General features: G+C 40.7%; 1 protein-coding gene across 1 annotated transcript in view; it reads left to right on the forward strand.

The window, feature by feature from the left end:
- Positions 1-2,354: 2,354 nt before the first annotated feature.
- ATP1B3 (ATPase Na+/K+ transporting subunit beta 3) overlaps positions 2,355-19,372 on the forward strand; it is a 70,205-nt gene continuing 53,187 nt past the window's right edge. Inside the window, exon 1 of the mRNA XM_077130297.1 lies at positions 2,355-2,580. Within this exon, the coding sequence (XP_076986412.1) occupies positions 2,472-2,580 (109 nt within the window). The 5' untranslated portion in view covers positions 2,355-2,471. The remainder of the gene's footprint in view (positions 2,581-19,372) is intronic.

The raw sequence follows: 19,372 nt of genomic DNA on the forward strand, positions 1-19,372 counted from the left end.
TGGACATCTTGTCTTTTATCTTACAACGCAATCAACAGGTGAGTAAATACCTTCTCCCATAAAGGGGAGCTTCTGGTACACTAAAGTAAACCTGCAGGGAATAAAAGGGAGATTAAACTCAAATTTTCTATCTGCTCTTGCTTGGTGGGTCAATATTCCCAACACACCCAGTATTTTCTCTTCCATGTAATGTCTTCAAGGGTCACATATCAAGGAAACAAAGTTTCCACATTTTGCAGTAGAACGTAAAATTTCCCCCAACTGAAATATGTTGCATCTAGTTATTACACTAAATTAGCCATGGGTTTTGAGATTGTTTACTGAATTATATTTATGGTAAAATCATTATTTGGAAAACCACAAAGCAATAGGTATGAAAGTCATAATACAGGCCACAAAAAATATACAAACAAAATTTCTGCTAGCAGCCATTTTGTTAATACCTTTGCAAAACATGATCTCATAATATTACTTACTATGTTTTCTTTGTGTGCGCCAGGTAATTTCAAAAGTGTGCTTGTTATTAGCATGCATGGGCCTGCACACACACAAATACACACACAAACATGTTTTCATTTATATATTATCCTCAGTACATTTTATCTTCTCACCTAAAGAACCTGATAACTCAACCTCTATTTTAGCTTTTCTCTAATCTGTAGTTAGATTTTCAGTGAGATAAAAGTAGTTAACTATTTTCATTCCTTGGTTATGTTTCAACCTTGATTCTGACCTAAAGAACTGCATTCTAGTCTGCTGGCATGGTATTTTGCTATTTCTGACACAATTTCATGCCAAATTTTCAAAAAGCTTCTACACGTTTTTGGTGTCACTGACTCAAAAAAGTAATGGGACTTTTGCTAACATTCCCCACGTGACCATTATAAATTCAGCCTTCTTTAAGTTCACGTAAACATAAGTGCCATCACTTCACAATAGTCTCCTGTCTGTTGTCCACTTGTGGGAAACAAATTTCTAAATCCTTGCTTTGATAAGCAAAGTGAGGAAATGAGGGAAATGTCAGATTTTCTGCAGGCTGCATTTAAAGCTCCAGATGGATTGTCATTTGTCATTCCAGACAATGAGTGCTACGTTCCCTCCTTCATCAGCTTTGTTTGCTGGACAACACAGGCCGTCCAGTTAAACATGAATTTCAGATGGACAAGAAGCAATTGTGTTGCTCCACTTCTTTTCTTCCTAAGTAAGGCGCCTTCTTCCCAGTCTCCGTCGGAACCGCAGGGTGCTGCCCGGCTCAGCCCCACCCAGAGCACCCCCCACGCCGCGAGGGACCCCCCGAGAGCCCCCCCAGGTGCCCTCACCGCCGAGGAGCCCCCACCGAAGAGGCCCCCTCCCGAGAAGCCTCCACCGAAGAGCGCCCCCCCGCTGAGGAGCCTCCTTCCAAGGGGCCTCCCGAGGTGCACCCCTCCACCCCGAGGAGCCCCCCCAAAGAGCCCCCACTGCTGAGAGCCCCCACCGAAGAGCCCCTCCTGAGGCGCCCCCTCCCGCTGAGGACCCCCCTCCCAAGGAGCCTCCCGAGGTGCAGCGCCCCCACCCCGAGCAGCCCCCTCCCAAGGAGCCTCCCGAGGAGTACCCCCCACCCGAGCACCCCCCTCCGCAGCGAAGCACGGGCGCGCCGTCGGGCGCGGACGCCAACGAGGCGCTCCATTTCGGAGGCTGGGAATGTGAGGGCTGGAGGAAAACGGAGCTGAGGGTCTCGGTGGACCGAGACCGCGAAGGCGGGCACACCGACTGAGGAGAGGGCGTCGCCCGGCCTGAGAAAACCGCGCCTAACGAACGCGCCGCGTCTACGACGCCTCCCGGGGCAGAGCCACAGCCGGCCGCGCCGAGCGGGCCGGCCCGGGGACCCGCGGGCGGCCCGGCCGTGGCGTCACAGAGCGCGCGGGGGCCGGGGCGGCGGCCGGGGTGGGCGCGGGCAGCGCGTGTGAGGAGGACTGAGACGCTGGACCCCAGGCCGCGCTGGGCCCGCTCCCCGGAAGCCAGTCTTCCTGAAACACCTGCGCCGCCCCCCTTGCTTACTGTTATAAATTCCTTACTCAAGGCCTTACGATTTCACGTCGCCGTACAGAGCTCGGCTTCCTCCAGCCCGGGCGGCCGCGGGGCGGGGCCGGGCCGGGCCGGGGCGGGGCGGGGGCGGGCCGTTCTCGCCGCCTCTGGCTGCGCCCCGGCCGCGGGCGGAGGCGGAGGCGGCGGCGGCGGCGGCGGCGCGGACGCAGCGGCGCGGGGATTGGCTGCGGCGGGCGGAGACGTCAGGCTCCCGCGGCCGGAGCGGCCGCCCGGCGCGGCGCGGCGCGGCGCAGTCGGCTCGAGTGCTCGCCGCAGCCAGGAAGCGTCTCCGGCCGTCCCGCCCTCTGCCGCGGTCGCCGGGCTGCCCGCCTGAGCCGGGACGCCCTCCGCGCCGGTCGCCGCCTCCGCCCCCCGGCCGCAGCCCGCTCGCCGTCCCCACACACACCATGACGAAGAAAGACAAGAAGCCCTTCAACGAGAGCCTGGCGGAGTGGAAGCTCTTCGTCTACAACCCGACCACCGGAGAGTTCCTGGGGCGCACGGCCAAGAGCTGGGGTGAGCGGGCGGGGGAGCGGCGGCCCGGCCCTCGCGCGCGGCCCTGCAGCCGCCGCCGCCGCCTTCTTCCCGGGCGGGCTCGGGGCGGCCGCGGCCTTTTCGGCTCCCGTGGGGCGGGTCCTCCCCGGGCCGCGAGCGGGGCGCACGTGCTGCCGGCCTCCTCGTGCCGCGCCCGCGGGGAGGCCCACCCGCCGCCGCCGGCGAGAGGAAATTTCCACTCGCTGCCGCCCTGGTGACTCGTCCACGCCGCGGAGTGGGCGCAGCGCGTGGTCGCGGGAGCGGCGGCGGGAGGACGCTGGGGCCGCCCCGGTGCCCTCCTGGTCCCGCGGCCGCTGCGGTGGGACCTGCCGGCTGCTCCCGGTCCCGCGGGCGCGCGGTGGTGGGCGCCGGAACGGTTCCTCCGAGCCGGGGTTCTTTGTTTTACTCCAGACGTCCCAGCCGTCGCGTAGGGACCCTTCGCGGTGCCTTTTGGTTCGCGAAATTGTATTAATGGTTGAATAAGGACTAGGGATTTTTGTCTGTAATTTTTACTTTTTTTTCCCCCTTTGATCTTTCGGAAAGTATTTTGCTAGCGGGTTTTGACAGATCTTTTCTCTGAGCGGGAATGCATTTCTGGAGTTGAACTATTTGGGTCCGTTTTTAGGAGAATCACCAGAAGAGAGCGGATTAGCTGTGACTCAGATTACAAGTGTTGCCGCGGACAGGGACTCAGTCCTGTCGGAAGTTGAGAGGGTCCTGGAGGGTCTTGACCCACCCCTCGCTTTAGAGATGAGAAAAAATGAGCCCCAGAGAGGTCGTGACTTTGCCTTGTGTGAAATTGCATAGTCCCCCAGCCGAGGACAGAACCCAGTTCTCCTTTAATCCTGTCTCAGCGTTCTGTTATTTTACAGATGCTTATCTAATTGCATGGTAATCATTCATGATTTTTATTTAAATTGCTATCTTTGAAAACCCACTAGTGTGATGAAAAAAATAAATTTTATGTCTAGAGTTCAATGGGAAAAAATGGACAATTAAAACGGTTAATGATTTCTCTCTAGAGTGCACTAACTTTTTGCTGAAGGAGTTTTTGGGTGTGGTGGAAAGGGATTAATCCAGTAGACTACTTCCTTCCTTCTCTGTTCCTCTGTGCCTTCTCATTTCCAATGCTGAGTATATTACTTGTGTCTTAGAATGACATTTCTTAGTGTAGGTGGTACTTCCCGTCTGACCTCACTATTACAGGATATGGGGGTAGAAGTTTTATTAGGTATATGTCTTTCATAGATAACCAGGTGCACGGATTATCGCAGTATGTCGAAATACACGTAAAAGTCGGGACCAGTTTAGAAGGATTAAGGCAGACCGTTTTTTCAAAATAGAAAATTTTACTCCAAATATTACTCTTACCGACAATCTCTATGTGTTTATTGTAAATAATAAGCGAGTGCAGAATGTTATAAATAAGTGACAGTTATCCATAATCCTGTCCCAGCCTGCAAGTTGTGATCTTCACAAGGGCACCCTTCCAAGGAGGTGTGAGTGGTGCGGAGTGGGCAGTGGAGGCTGAAATCCGTCTCAATTCACCAGGCTTGTGCCCTGGAGCATGGCTGGATGTGCCTGGAGAAGGAGGTGCCTGTTCTGATTCCCAGGAAAACAGGATGGGCCTGCAGAGCCATGTGTCTGTGGGGTGCATCTGCCAAGAAAGGGTGCTTTTTCCTAATTCCTACAGAAGGCTAGTGGTTTCCTGGATCTCATCGCCCCAAACATGCTGCTAACATTTCAGCTTATACCTTTCTGGACAGATTGAGAAATGTGTATAACATTTAAATATTTTTTTACAAAGAGCAGTCATACCGGTGAGTGTTGCTTTATGGTCTTCTGAGTATATTGTGGGTGTCTTCCTGTGATATGATCTCTATCACCATTTTTAATAGCTAACTAGTATTTCATTGTATAGATAGATATGCCGTGATTTTTTTCTTTAACCTTGTACGTTATTGCATATTGCTACTGGTCTCCAACTCCACTCCGCCCCAGTCTCTTTGTCCTTGCTCACACATTTCTGCAAATTTATTTCCTTGATGTATATTTCTATTGGTGGAGTTTCTAGTTCATGTAAAACAGTAAGTTTAAGTCAGCTTGTCCTACCATCGATGTACAGGGTCCATCAGCACTGATGCTATTCATCCTGTGTCGTCTTTTTTAAAAAATTACATGTTGGTAACAGCTGTTGTAAAAAACCTTGTCAATTGCATAAATGTTTTCCCCCCCTGTTTGTCTGGACTTTTTTTTTGGCTATTCAGAAATTTAATATAAGTGGTAGGAAAAAAATCCCATCTTTGGTCTGGTAAAGTCAGGTCTGCTGGTGTGCAGAGTATGTTTTTTCTATCCTTGGGGCTTTATAAAGACACTCCTAAGATGTTTTCTAGTTTTTTAAATTTTTTTTACATTTAAATCTTTAGTTTGTCCCACTTTGCTCTAACTTACTCTCTGAGTTCATTAGATATATTAAAAAGCACACATATACAGAAAGCAGTTTTGAGGTATGTTTGGGATCAAGTGAAAATATCAGATGTTATATCGTATTCATTTATTTAAGCAGTTATATAAGATTTTTGAGTAACTACTTCATATATTTAGCTAATATCCAGCATTTGGTTATAACAGTTTCAGTATGCTTTATATACACACAAGTCACCTCATTGGATTTTCGTAATAACCTTCTAAAGCAGGCTAGGTAGGTGATCAAAGTGTACTGTAGAGGAAAACTAGATCTTGTTTCTCAGGCTGAACAGTAAGTATACACCAGGAATAAGTAGTTGGCATTTATGGAAACATAGAAAAGAAAAAAATTAGCACCTTGTGACTGATGTTGCAAATATTAAATAACCTAAGTATGTTAAATGCATTTAGAGTGAAGAAGTGAAAGGCAGCTCAGAGATCATCTAGGATTATTTAAACTGTAGGTAGTGGGCTGTGTGTTGCAGTTAACATTTTTAGAAATGATGAAGTAGAATAGTAAAAATAATTGTACCTAATATGTTTATTCTACTTAGGCAAAAGTGTTCTGTAAAACTTTTGTGTATTTTGTATCTACACATACCCCAACATAAAGTACATTTCTTACTGTGGCTTACAGTCAGAAGTTTTGAAAGTCACTTATCTAATGCCCTCATTTCATAGATGAGAAAAGTGAACCTGAAGGATATGTAATTTGCCATAATTTACTCAGTGAGTTACTGACAGAATCCTTGAGCCTTCAGATTCCAGGGCCGCAGCTTTCTTTTTTTAAACTTTCCTATGTGTCATGTAATGACATCTGCTTGTGTACGTCTTTGGAGTTTATTGTCTTAGGTTATCTGTTATTAAGTGTTTTATATTAATATTAAATTAAAACTTGAATTGCATATTTCCGAGCATAGTCAGTATTCTGGACCAAAATTATTAGCATCTATATTTTGTTCATGTGTGCCTTTTCTTTTATTGTAGATACATGAGGTGCAGTTTTCTCAGAATTACCTGCTCCCATACTGGGTCATGCCTGAGTAAATGCTCTGCTTGGGAGATCACACTTCATCCCATCTAGGTTGCCTAACTGTAGGGGAGAAGGCAAGTGTCTTTATTTCCCCAGTAGCACAGAGTTTTGTAAGGTGATGTTCTTTGCCCTTTGGAGTGTAACGATTTAAAGAAATTTTATAAACTTTACAAAACTGTGTACTGTTGGGGCGTAGTAGGACTTGGCTTACCCTTTGTGCAGGCGGTAAGTGAAGTCGGAGGTGGGTGTGGCTGCAGGGTGCATACCGAGCCCTCACCTGGCAGCAGCAGTGCTCCTGGCCTGGGAGTGGGAGGGGAGGGAAGGGCATAGTTTTACATGTAAAACTACGTGGCTGCAGATGCCATTTTAATGATGGTAGTATGTGCTTTAGCGCTGTTGCAAAGAGCAGCTGCTTCTCCCCCTACCCCTGTAATAATTTATGGTTTCTTTGAGATTGACTTTTGAATTTATATCATTAGAATACTCTTAGTTGTTCTTAAAAAGCTTGCATCTTTAGTGACAACTGTTCCAGGATTTATTATGTTTGATTAAGGACCCATCATTTAACACTGATTGTGTAACAGAAGAAGAAAAAAAAAATTTTACTTTAAAATATAAATTTATTATTACTTTTTAAAATTTTTTATATTCCTTTTAAAATTATGCATTCATGCTGATATTTGAAGTAAACTCACCTGTAATCTTTAACCACTTAGTACAACCACTGTTAACATCTTAACAGTCTTTTTCCTGTATATAAAAACAATTTTTTTTTTTGCATAGGCAGGCACCAACGAATTGAACCCAGGTCTCTGGCATAGCAGGCGAGAATTCTACCACTGAGCCACTGTCACACCGCTCTAAATACATTTTTAAAATATATATAAATACATTTTAAAAACACATTCAGGTTTATCACTTAAAGTTACGGGAGCGGCTCTCACTCTGCCTTCTTGGAGGTGGGTGTGCTGGGCGCGTTCTGGGCTGTCTCCACCATCTGTGTGGCCCCTTTTACTTCTTCTGGAGCCAGGTTCCCCTCACTTTAGATTCTGTCTCTTTGGGGCTTCCACATCTGTGTCTGTGTGGCTTTTATGTATTATATCCAAGTGGGTGTTAGAAGTCCTCAGTTGGCTGTTTGATAGGCACCTTTTCTGCCCAAAACCGAGTAGATGATCTTCCCTGAGCCCCTCGCCCTGTCAGCCGGGCTTGGTGTTGTGTGTCTCTCACTCATCACAGCGAATGGCACTGATCCACTGGTCAAAGCCAGAAACTTGGTGGTTATGCTTGACCTCTTGCTCTTCCCCACCCTTTCCAGGACTTTTTGCCTTTCACGTAATCCCTAATTCTCCAGTCCTATTGCCGCAACCTTAGTGTAGTCCACTCTCTTGTATTGCCTGAATTACTCTGATAGCTTTCTTTTTTTTTTTTTAAATATTTTTATTGAGAAATCTTCACTTACAGTCTAACCACAGTATACAATGAATGGTTGACAATATCATCACATAGTTGTGTATTCATCACCATGATAATTTGATAATCTTTAGAACATTTTCATCACTCCAGAAAAAGAAATAAAAAGAAGAGAAACTCATACCTCCCATGTCCTTTATCTCTTCCTCTCACTGACCACCAGTATTTCCATCTACCCAATTTTTTTACCCTTTATCCCCCCCCCATTATTTATTTATTTTATTTATCTGTCCATACCCTGAATGAAAGGAGATCTGAATGTTTTCTAGCTGGTCTCATGACCTCTAGTCGTTTCTTTCCCTTCTGGTTGGCTATCTGCTGTGTAACCCAGAATGATCTTTCACAAGTACAGTTGGGTACCTGTTGATTGCTCAAGACCGTTCATTTAACTCTCCGTTATCCTCAGGGGCTCCTCAGTATGCCTTGTAAACCCTTGATAATCTTGCCAGCTTATTTCTCTCCTGTCATCTTGACCATTCCATACAGTTCTCTCCTTTCCCTCCCCAGTGGGCCTGTTTTCCAGCTTCTAGGTCTCTCTTTCCCACTCTCCACCTTGACCTGGCTGGCTAGTTGTCGCCTGTTATATCCTGATCTAAGTTTAGTGTTTGAAGGAAGCTTAGAGGTTTTCCACCCAACTTTCTTGTTGGAGACTCAACTGAGTTTGTGACATGCCTGGATCATGCGTCTGATTGGAGTAAAAAAAAACCAGGTCTCCTGCTTCCTTCCTTGCTGCTCTTTGTTGTAGTTATGTTATACTGTTTTTATGAGAACTGTCATGAGTCTTTTTTTAAAAAACTGACCACTCTCATTTAATGTTGGTTTAATAGCGTCCTCCTCCCTCCTACAAAGTACTGAGTACTAATAATATTTCTGAATAGAAATCTCTAATTTAAAAGCCTCCTCTAATCTGTTTAAACATTGTTACATTTGTGGAGCTGACTCTTTGTAACTTTCTCTTAGTATTTGCTGATGCCATGCTAAGGGCATGATTTTGGAACTGAACCTCCTTCAGGGCATGAGATTTTTATCTTTTGGTGGTCTCTGGCCTGTTGGGAGTATCTGACCCATAAAAAAGTGACCTTTTTTAACCCATACTCTCCTAATCCTTACTTCTCCAACCATTCCTTTCCTGGTTCCTTCCAGTCTCTTTTCATTCTCCTGATTACCAAATGTGTATTTGCCGAGTTCTGTCTTTGGCCTTGTTTTCTCTGCATCTCTTTCCCTGCCAGTCTCATAAAACAATTGCAAAGATTACTCACAAATTTTATTTCTGGGTTGATATTTTCCTCAAGATTTCAGGTCTCTGTTTTTGATTGCTTCCCGCATGTCCCACAAACCTGAGAGAGAATGAGACTTGGATGTCGTCTAGCTCTGTAACTCCAGTACTTCAGGCATCACCTGGTAAACAGTTGATGTTCCTCTCCCTCCACCGAAGTTCTGTCTTCTCCTACATTTACAATTCTTGCAAATAGCTTTACCATCCTTTCTGTCATCCGGGCTCTAAACCTGGCAAAATTATGGCAGTTCTACTTCCATGACCCTCTTGAATCTGCTTGTGACCCACATCCCATCACTACTACTATACTTGATTCAGGATTAATTTTCTCTCATCCACTCACCCCAGTCATTTGAAAACTCACATTTAGATGAAGCCCAGGATGCTCATTGTAACTAGCTTCATAATCGTAGCCTCCTGTTTAAAATTCCATAGCCCATAACACTCCCACCCACCCTGTCCCACTCCATCATGATCTGGTAGTGCCTTTTATAACAAATTCTTTGGTTAAAAAACTTAAAGCACCAGGTGAAGATCTTTCCTAACTTTCAAAGTTATTCCAAATTTAACTAAAACATTGACTGTCCAACTTGTATCTGCTGCTTAAAAAAAACAGGTAGCATTCTTGATGCTGGACAAAGGGTGGGAGTCTTAGCTCCTGACCATCTCCAGAGAGATCCAAGGAAACAGTTTGAAATTATTGTGATTTAAACCAGTGTAATCTCACTGCTGTCAGATCATTTGTAAGGCCACAGCTTTGATCATGTTATTCCCCATACCACAGAACTGTATTTGCATCCTCACTGCTTTGAGAAAGTCTAAATAGAGTCCAGGCAGCCTGGCAATCCAGGCTTATAAGAAATTGGCTTTCAATCCAGCCTCATAACCTGTCATTTCCTGCCTTTTTCCTCTTTATATGCACCAGGTATCTGATGCCCTGTCAGAATGCCCTGCTGCTTATTCTTGTCTCTTCCCTGCACTTCCTTTTATTCTATACATTATAAATTCTTCCCTACTTCAGAGACTTAGCCTTAATGCCAGCTCTGCCACAATCCTTTGATATGCCAGTGAAATTAATACCGCTTCTGTCTCGTATAAGCAAAAACTGTCTGTCCTGAGTTGCTTTTATACATACATATATTTGTATATATATTTTTATTTTTTCCTTTTAACTGGATGTTCCCAGAGGGCAGGACATCTACACATAGTTCATAGTGAGGACTTAAACTTTGTTTTTAAGTTATTTTTAAATGAACAAATTGTTTGTCATTTAATCAGTTTGTGCTTGTGATTCACCTATTCCTTGACCTAAAGTTGAGATTATTGTGGATTAATTGGTATAGATCCACTCTGTGCGATTCTTATTTATGGAGATAACTATATGTGAAGGCGTAATTGCCCTTAGCTCACCAGAACTCTGTGGACTAAGCTTCTAATTCATTTTGAAGTTTCCAGGTGGGGCATCATGTTAAAGTGAGGCTGTGGGTGTATGTATTTTTACGTGATGAATCTTGGAAGCATGCTTGGAAGGTGACCATACTCAGGGTGACTGGGAGTCAGAATACAGACCTAAGTTCTAGTTCCACATCTCCATTTAGGCTTAAGTCTCTTAGCCTTAGTTTCCTCTCAAAAGAGATAGTTTCAAATATTATTTTGAAATTAAAAGCAAGTCTATAAATGCTTTAGAACAGGAGGCAACAAACTTTTTCCTTAAAGGGCCAGACCATAAATATTTTAGGCTTTGCAGCTGTACATGTCTCTGTTGCAGCTCCTCAGCTCTGCTGTTCTAGTCCCAAAGCAGCCATGGACTTGACTGTGTTTGAGCAATACTTCATTGACAAAAATAGGAGGCGGCAAATAGTTTGTGAGAGTTTAGTCATTGTAGCCTGACCCCAAAATTCTTAACTGATCTTAAATGGGATGTGGACTCTTAGTTTTGTGTTTTTCATATGACATTGTTTGAATATTTACAGTACAGAGGTGGATAATCACTATGTCCACTGTCACCCTTAGCTGCTTCCCTGACTAACTTTTAATACTTTTAGAAACTTAATACCTGGTATATATCTACTTTGGATAAATGTCTGGCAGTTTCATATAAAAGTAAATATTCACCTACCCTGTGACTCAGTACCTCTTACTCCTAAGTATTGATCCAAGAAAAGTGAAAACGTGTCCATAAAATCACTTGTACAAGGATGTTCATAGTAGCTTATTCATAATAATTCCAAACTGGAATGCAGCCCAGGAGTCCATCAGCAGGAGAGTGGATAAACAAACTGTCCATACGATGACTACCACTCAGCAGTGAAAAGGAACAAATTATGCATACATGAGACATGGATGAATCTCAGAAACAATGCAGGGTAGGAAAGCAGCTTTATGCAACAGAGTACCGTTGCAGTTCCATTTATATGAAGTTTTAGAATAAGCAGTACGAATCTATGCTGGAAAAAAAAACAGTGGTGGTTGCCTCTAGGGCAGTGGGACAGAGATTGTCAAAAGGGACAAGAAGAAACTTCCTAGAGCGATGGTAATATTCTTTATCTTGGTAAGATTTACATTATGTAGCTGAATGCATTTGTTAAAACCTATTTAATGTTGGTTAGTAGGAGACATTTTTTTCTCAATTTTAGTTAATGATGTGCATGCTGTAGTATTTAGAGGTGAAGTGTGCCGACATGCAACTTTGAAATGCATTAAAAATTATATAGAAGGCAGACAGATATGAAATAAATAATACTTAATTTTAGAATCTAGACGAGTTTATGGATGTATATCAGTGTACGTCACCTTCAGCTTTTATGTGTATTTGTAAATATTCCTTATAAAACAGAAAAAAGAATACAGAAATGCATTCACATTGCTTCTTGAGTGTCTCCCACCGACTGTAGTCTTTTCTACAGGTAGTGAGTATTTACCTGCCAGGCACAAACACGTATCTGAGAATGTGTGGAATATGTGCAAATATGTGGTTTTTCTTCTTCCCCACTTTTGCATGAGTGGTGGTAAGCCTGTACATTCTAGAACTTGCTTCTTTTCACCTAATATGGTTTGATTGTCTTTCTGTGTCAGCAGATTTGTCTCCTTCCTTGGACTATGACTTAGAATTCCATGGTATGAATATTTATGACTTATCATTTTCTTTGTAATGAACACTTAGATTGTTCCTGATATTTTGGTACTAAAAATTGCAGTGCATATGTGCTATTTATCTAGGGTCAATATTGAGAAATGGAATTGCCAGTACATAGTATATGCTAATTTGTATTATTAATAGATTGTCTTCCAAAAAAGCTGTACCAGTTTGAACCCCCATCAGCAGTGGATAAAAGTACTTGCTTGCTTCTCATCAACTTTTTGAGTACTTCTGAATATGATCAGACTTTAAATCTTTTTTTTTTTTTTTTGCTTTTTGTTGGGATACTGGTGAGTGATTGGTTTAATTTGATAACTGCTGCTGAGTATATTTTTGTGTGTTTGTTCAGTTTCCCTTTCTGGGTAATACCTGCATATCTTTTGCTTATTTTTCATTTGTATTGTTTATATTCTTATTGGCTAAAGGAAATTTTTTATATACTCTATTTAGCCTTTGTTTTACTTGTAAATATCTTGCAGTTTCTTCATCTTTTTTGTGCTCTTCCTTGTTTCTTAACTTTTTTTTTTCTTTTATTGCACTGGTTTTAAATTAACGTCACAAATCTCATAATTTCTTCATGGGCTTTTCCTAATCATTTATCCCAATCAATATTGAAAAATCCATCATTTCCTTACTGATTTGTATTGGTAATTGTGTTACATGCAGAATTCCATTTTATTTCTTAGATACCATTGTGTTTTGTTGATTTGTATCTATTCTGTGTTATCACACTATGGTATGTTTGCTCTATTTACATATTTATAAAAGAAAATAAACAGGTGATATTTATGTCAATACTGTTGTTCATTTTGATATCAGGTTATGCTAACCTTATAAACCATATAGGTTTTTATAAGGTTACAGGGCATACAAAAAATAGTTTATGATAGGAAAATAATCTGTTTCTTGAACATTTCAGAGAACCAACTAAAGCCATTTGGACTTGGTGTAATTTGAGGAGTAGAGCTCTGTTTTATTATTTGTAAAAATTCTGATATGAGCATTTTTATTTTCTAAAAAGTTAAATATTTCCTCTGTTTTACAGTTTACTAACTGAAAACATTTTATTGATCAAATATATATTTTGTGTGTTTTGTTGCCATTGATTTTGCTGTTATCTTAACTCTCCTGTTTTCTTTGGATTTACATTTTTAATGAATACCTTAAGACTATATGTTTTCATTTGATTCTGCTTTGGTTATATTGTTTTGAATTTTGAGGTAATTTTAATCCAAGGGATATTTGGAAGTGCATTTTGTTATTTTTTGTTTTTGGTTTCGAATGTATTTACTTGGAGTTGAGAACCAAGTGCCTTGACTGATTTTTGTTTTCCTAAGTTTTTTGTTTTGTTTTTGTTTCTTCTTCTTTTAAGTCATGGTCAGTTTGGGGGTAGTATCCCAAGTTGTAAAGTGTATATTTTCTGGTGATTGCAAAGTGCTTCATTTATTAGATAACTGTTAATTATGTTTTGAAAATATCTAAACATGATTTAGGTTTTTCCTTTTTGTTGTTAGTATTTGTTTGATCTGTGGATCTCTAAGAGAGGCATGTTAATAAAATCACCACTCCTGTTTGTGGTAAATTTTGTAATTCAGCTTTTGCTTTCTATTTTTGAAGCCACTTAACACCACAAAGGTTCATGGCTATGGGACTGTATCTTTTTGATGTGCTTTATTTACTTTTTATTACTACAGAATATCTTCGCCTTCATTAATGCTTTTTGACTTCAATTCTAATTTGATTGCAGTAATAATGCCACATCTGTCTTCCCTTTATTATCCAAGACCTACTTTATTTATCTTCAACCCATCTTGTTTATCTTCAACCATTTTGTGTTTTGTTTTTAAGATTATTGTCTATAAATTACATGTGGTGAATTATTTTAATTCACTCTGTTAGTGTCTTGTATTATTTGACTACTTTTAAAATTATTACTGCTGTATTATTTTGGGATTTTAGCTCCAGATTGTTAATTAAACATAAACACACTAGAATTTCTAATTTTATTTATGTAAATTTATATAAAATACAAATTAATCTAAAGTGACAAAAGGAGATTAGCAGTTGTCTGGCGAAGGGAGTGAATTGCAGAGGGGCACAAGGAACCTTTTGGGAGTGATGGAAACATCCTTGGCTTCTCTTATGGTGGTGGTTTTATAGTGGTATGCAGCTGTCACCCTTACTAGAATTGAAATGGCTGCAGTTTACTGTATGTAAATCTGTCCTCAAAACTGGTAAGAAAAATTAAAGTCAACACTTACCTAGATGTTAGCCAGTAAGTCTTACTTGTTTCTTTGCTCATTGTTGCTTTTTGTGTTTTTCTCCTGGTCTTGGATTTTTTAAGAAATTTAAGTATCTCAAGAAATTGTCAAACTGTTTTCCAAGCGATTGTGCCAGTTCCTGTTGTTCCACCTCTGCGATGGACCAGGCTTTAAGGTGTGGAGTCGCGCGGGTGTGGAGTCGTGCGGGTTTGTAGCTGTGGCTCACTGAGGCTTTCTGTTGTTTCAGTTTGTTCTTGCCTGATGGCAAGAGGACCTTTTCATGAGCTTATAGGAGTCATCCTTATATCTTCTTTGTTGAAGTTTCTGTTCAACATTTTTTTAAAGTGTGTTTTGTCTTATTGTTGTAAGATTACTTTGTCGCCTGTATGTTTTGCAGTTTTTTTCTACCAGCCAGATTTGCCTTCTCGTTTTCTTAAGTGTCTGAATTTAACTTTATCTTGACTCTTCTGGCAATTCAACTTATCTCTAAGTCTTTTATGTCCATAACCAGAGTATGAAATCTTTTTAAAATTATCCTTTCACTATATACTCGGTGTTTTAGTTATACTTACACTTTTACTAAAGTCTTTTTCTGTTAGCTCTTATAACCCAGTTTTTTTTAGCTGTCAGTTCCTTTTCCCTTGGTGAGTTGATGCTTTTCTTTCATTGGGTTAGTTTTTTTCTCATATGTAATGCTTCTTGCTTGTGGGCTTCTCCTCCCTTCTTTGGACTTTCCTATCACAGCATCTGGGGATGTGGATGGTATATTGTAGCCAAGAGCTGGTCTAGGCATAGAGACTCTCTTTGCTCCTTTAGATTTTCACCAACATACCCAGGACATTGCCCAGTTTTCAGCACAAGCACTCAGGTTTGGTTCCCTTTTCCCACTTCAGTATGGATGTTGCTGCTGCCGCTGCCGCTGCCGGTTGCTGGGTACCAGGGCCATGTGGATGTGGAGTGAAACAAGGTTATAGTTGCCTGGCTGTACCGCTACTCCAGCCAGTTTCCTAGACTCCATTTTTGGTGAACCAAGTAAGCTCTCATTTCTAGGGGGCCTTCTCTCATCAAATCCTTTTCCTTTCTCTCCAGGCTAGGGAAAGTTAATTTTTTTTTATTTTTTTCCCTAGCACTTGATACCTATAATTCTTTGTTTACATGTCTGTCACTTCTGATAACTGAACTCGTGGAGAGAAAGACCAGATCTTATTCAGATGTAAAATTTCTACCATTTGTAGTAACACAATGCTTGACTAATAACATTTTTCAGAGAATGGAAGTTTTGATCAGAAATAATTGTTCTAGTTTGCTAGCTGCCGGAATGCAACACACCAGAGACGGATTAGCTTTTAATAAAAGGGGATTAATTTTGTTAGTTCTTCAGAGGAAAGGCAGCTAACTTTCCACTGAGGTTCTATCTTACGTGAAAGGCACAGGATGGTCTCTGCTGGTCTTCTCTCCAGGCCCCTGGGTTCTAACAACTGTCCCCGGGGTGACTTCTTTCTGCATCTCCAAAGGCCTGGGCTGAGCTGCGAGTGCTGAGATGAGGAATGCCGAGCTGCTAGGCTGTGCCATGTTGCACTCTCTCATTTAAGTACCAGCCAATTAAGTCAGACATCACTCATTGCAGCAGACACGCCTCCTAGCTGACTGCAGATGTAATTGGCAACAGATGAGGTTCACGTACTGTTGGCTTATGTCCGCAGCAACAAGATTAGGTATGCTTACCTGGCCAAGTTGACAACTGAATCTAACTAACACAGTAATGGAGCTTGAGTATCCTGAGGAGAGCAGGCAAGGTCAGGTACCACATAGGGAAGTACTGGTCTGGCTGTTTCCCTTACTAGTTGCTTAATCTTAGCCAAGTTATTGAATCTTTTTTTTTTTTTAGTTTATAAATTCTTGTTATAGTTCCATGATTTTAATAAATATGTAAATATATGTGTGTAGATAAACATATATCTCTGCATATATTTTATTATAATAATTGTATGTGCTCATTAGTTTAAAAAAAAAAGTTTTGGTACCAGCTTGTTGAGAGCCTGATCTTAAAATTCACATGGAAATTCGAGGGAGTCAGAATAGGCAAAACAGACTTGTACACAGGAAGTAGAGTTTGAGGATTCACAGCGCCTGCTTTCAGCACATGCTATAAGGTGCACTAATCAAGACGTTGTGGCACTGGCCTAAGGATAGATATATAGAACAATGGGTTGGATTTGAGAGTCTGGAAATAAGCCTCACATTTATGATCAGTTGGGTCCTCCCCCTCTTATTTCTTTTTTTTTTTTAGGAAAACAAACAATACAGTTAGCAATGCTAAAAATGGCTATCTTAGTTACCTTAACCTTAGGCGTATTTAAATAAAGTATCTATATAATCATTGTAAAACTTGTGTTTGTGCAGTAAGTTTCATAAACCAATTTAAAATTAAGACAGCAAGGAAAAAAATCTGCTAATTCAGATAGCAGAGTTCTTAAATTCTAAATATTAAACACTTAGATACCATTTGTCAGCTGTCAAAACTGAGTGTTCTCAAAATCTCAGATAGAAAGTTCTTACAAATTATCTGCATTGCTATAGTAATGACCTGTTACTAAACAGTTCCCTGATTTCAGGAAAATATAAATATACAAATATTTTTACAGTTAGCATATGGAAATCTTAACCACCTAAAATGGATATCTTAGTTAGCTTATCCATATGCATATTTTTAAAAAAACAACCAAGTAATCATCAAAAAGCCTGTTTATACAGTATGTTTCTTAAACCAATTTAAAATTAAAGCAAGGAAGAAAAATCTATAGATACAGATAGCAGCAGAGCTTCTTAAATTCTAAATATTAAACACTATCTTAAATACCATTTGATTAACTGTCAAAACTGGATGTGTTCTCAGAATATCAAGTAAAAAGTTATTACAAATATCATGATCAGTTGGTTTTTGAAAAGGGTGCTGTGACCATTTGAATGAGTAGAGCACAGTTTTTGGGTTTTTTTTTAAATTAATTTTTAAATTAAAAAAAATTACAACAAAGAGATGCAAACATACTTAACATATCATTCCATTCTACATATATAATTAGTAATTCACAATATCATCACATAGTTGCATATTCATCATCATGATCATTTCTTAGAACATTTGTATCAATTCAGAAAAAGAAATAAAAAGACAACAGAAAAAAATTCATACATACCATACCTCTCACTCCTCCCTTTCATTGATCACTAGCATTTCAATCTGTTTGCTTTAACATTTGTTCCCCCTATTATTTATTTTTATTCCATATGTTTTGCTTGTCTGTTGATAAGGTAGATAAAAGGAGCATCAGACACAAGGTTTTCAGAATCACTCAGTCACATTGTGAAAGCTATATCATTATTCAATCATCTTCAAAAAACGTGGCTACTGGAACACAGCTCTACATTTTCAGGCAGTTCCCTCCAGCCTCCATTGCATCTTGACTAACAAGATGATATCTATTTAATGCATGAGAATAACCTCCAGGTTAACCTCTCGACTCTGTTTGGAATCTCTCAGCCATTGACACTGTATTTTGTCTCATTTCGCTCTTCCACCTTTTGGAAGAGAAGGTTTTCTCAATCCCTTGATACTGAGTCTCAGCTCATTCTAGGATTTCTGTCCCATGTTGCCAGGGAGGCCCACACCCCTGGGATCATGTCCCATGTAGACAGGGACAGGGTGGTGAGTTTGCCTGTTGTGTTGGCTGAGAGAGAGAGGCCACATCTGAGCAACAAAAGAGGTTCTCTTGGGGGTGACTCTTAGGCCTAATTTTAAGTAGGCTTGACCTAAGAGCACAGTTTTTCTAACAGATGGTACAGGACACCTGGATAGCTATTTGCAAACAAATTGAGTTTGACTCTCACCTTACACTGTGTACAAAATTAACTCAAATTGCTTAAGAGCTAAAAATATAAAATTATTAAAAGAAAACAGACACAAATCTTTGTGATTTTGGAATATGCAATGGTTTTGTAGCTATGACACCAAAAATCACAAGGGACCTAAGGAAAAGACATAAAGTGGGCTTCATAAAATTAAAAACTTCTATACTTAAAAGGTCTCTATCAAGAAAATGAAAAGATGGGCGGGCCATGGTGGCTCAGCAGGCAAGAATGCTTGCCTGCCATGCAAGAGGACCCGGGTTCGATTCCCGGTGCCTGCCCATGTTAAAAAAAAAAAAAAAAGATACATACAAGGGGAAGAGAAAATGAAAAGACAACCCATAAATGGGGGGAAATATATTACATATTGGAAAGGGGAGTTATTTCTACACTATATAAAGAACTGAAGCGCCACAATAGAAGACAACCCAATTCATATATGGGCAAAAAATCTGAATAGTTCTCCAAAGAAGATATATGAATTGTCGAAAAGATGTTCAACGCCATTCATTATCCATTAGGGAAATGCGGATTAGACCCATACAGAGATACCACTGTGCACTCACTAGGATGACTGTGATCGGTATTCCCAAGTATGTGGAGGAATTAGAATCCTCACACATTATTGGTGGGAATGTGAAGTGGTACAGCTACTTTGGGAAATATTTTGGCAGTTACTCAAAAGACTAAACACCTTATTATCCAGTATTGATACTACAAAGTGTATACCCTAGAGATCTGAAAATATCCACACCAAAACTTGTATGAGAATGTTCGTGGCAGCATATTCATTATAGCTAAAAAATGGAAACAATCCAAATATCTATCAACAGATGAATGGATAAACAAAACTGGTAAATATGTACAATGAAATATTCAGCCATAAAAAGAATATTGCAACATGCATGAACCTTGAAAACATGTTTACTTAACACATTAAGTTAAGTAAAAGAAGCCAGGCACAAAAGACCACATATTTTGTAATTTCGTTTATATGAGTTGCCCAGACTAGGCAAATTCAAAGAGGCAGAAAGTAGATAAGTAATTGCTGGGGTTGAAGGGGGAGGGAGAGGGAATGTAGGGTGATTGCGAATGGTAGGGGTTTTTGGGGAAGCATTGTTGAAAATATTCTGAAATTGATGGTGGTGATTGTAAAACCCTGTAGTGATCGTTACACAACTCTGTGAATGTACTAAAAGCTGCTGAATTGCAGATTTTGAATA

This window comes from Tamandua tetradactyla, chromosome 15, assembly GCF_023851605.1.
Source record: "Tamandua tetradactyla isolate mTamTet1 chromosome 15, mTamTet1.pri, whole genome shotgun sequence".
NCBI lineage: Eukaryota > Metazoa > Chordata > Mammalia > Pilosa > Myrmecophagidae > Tamandua > Tamandua tetradactyla.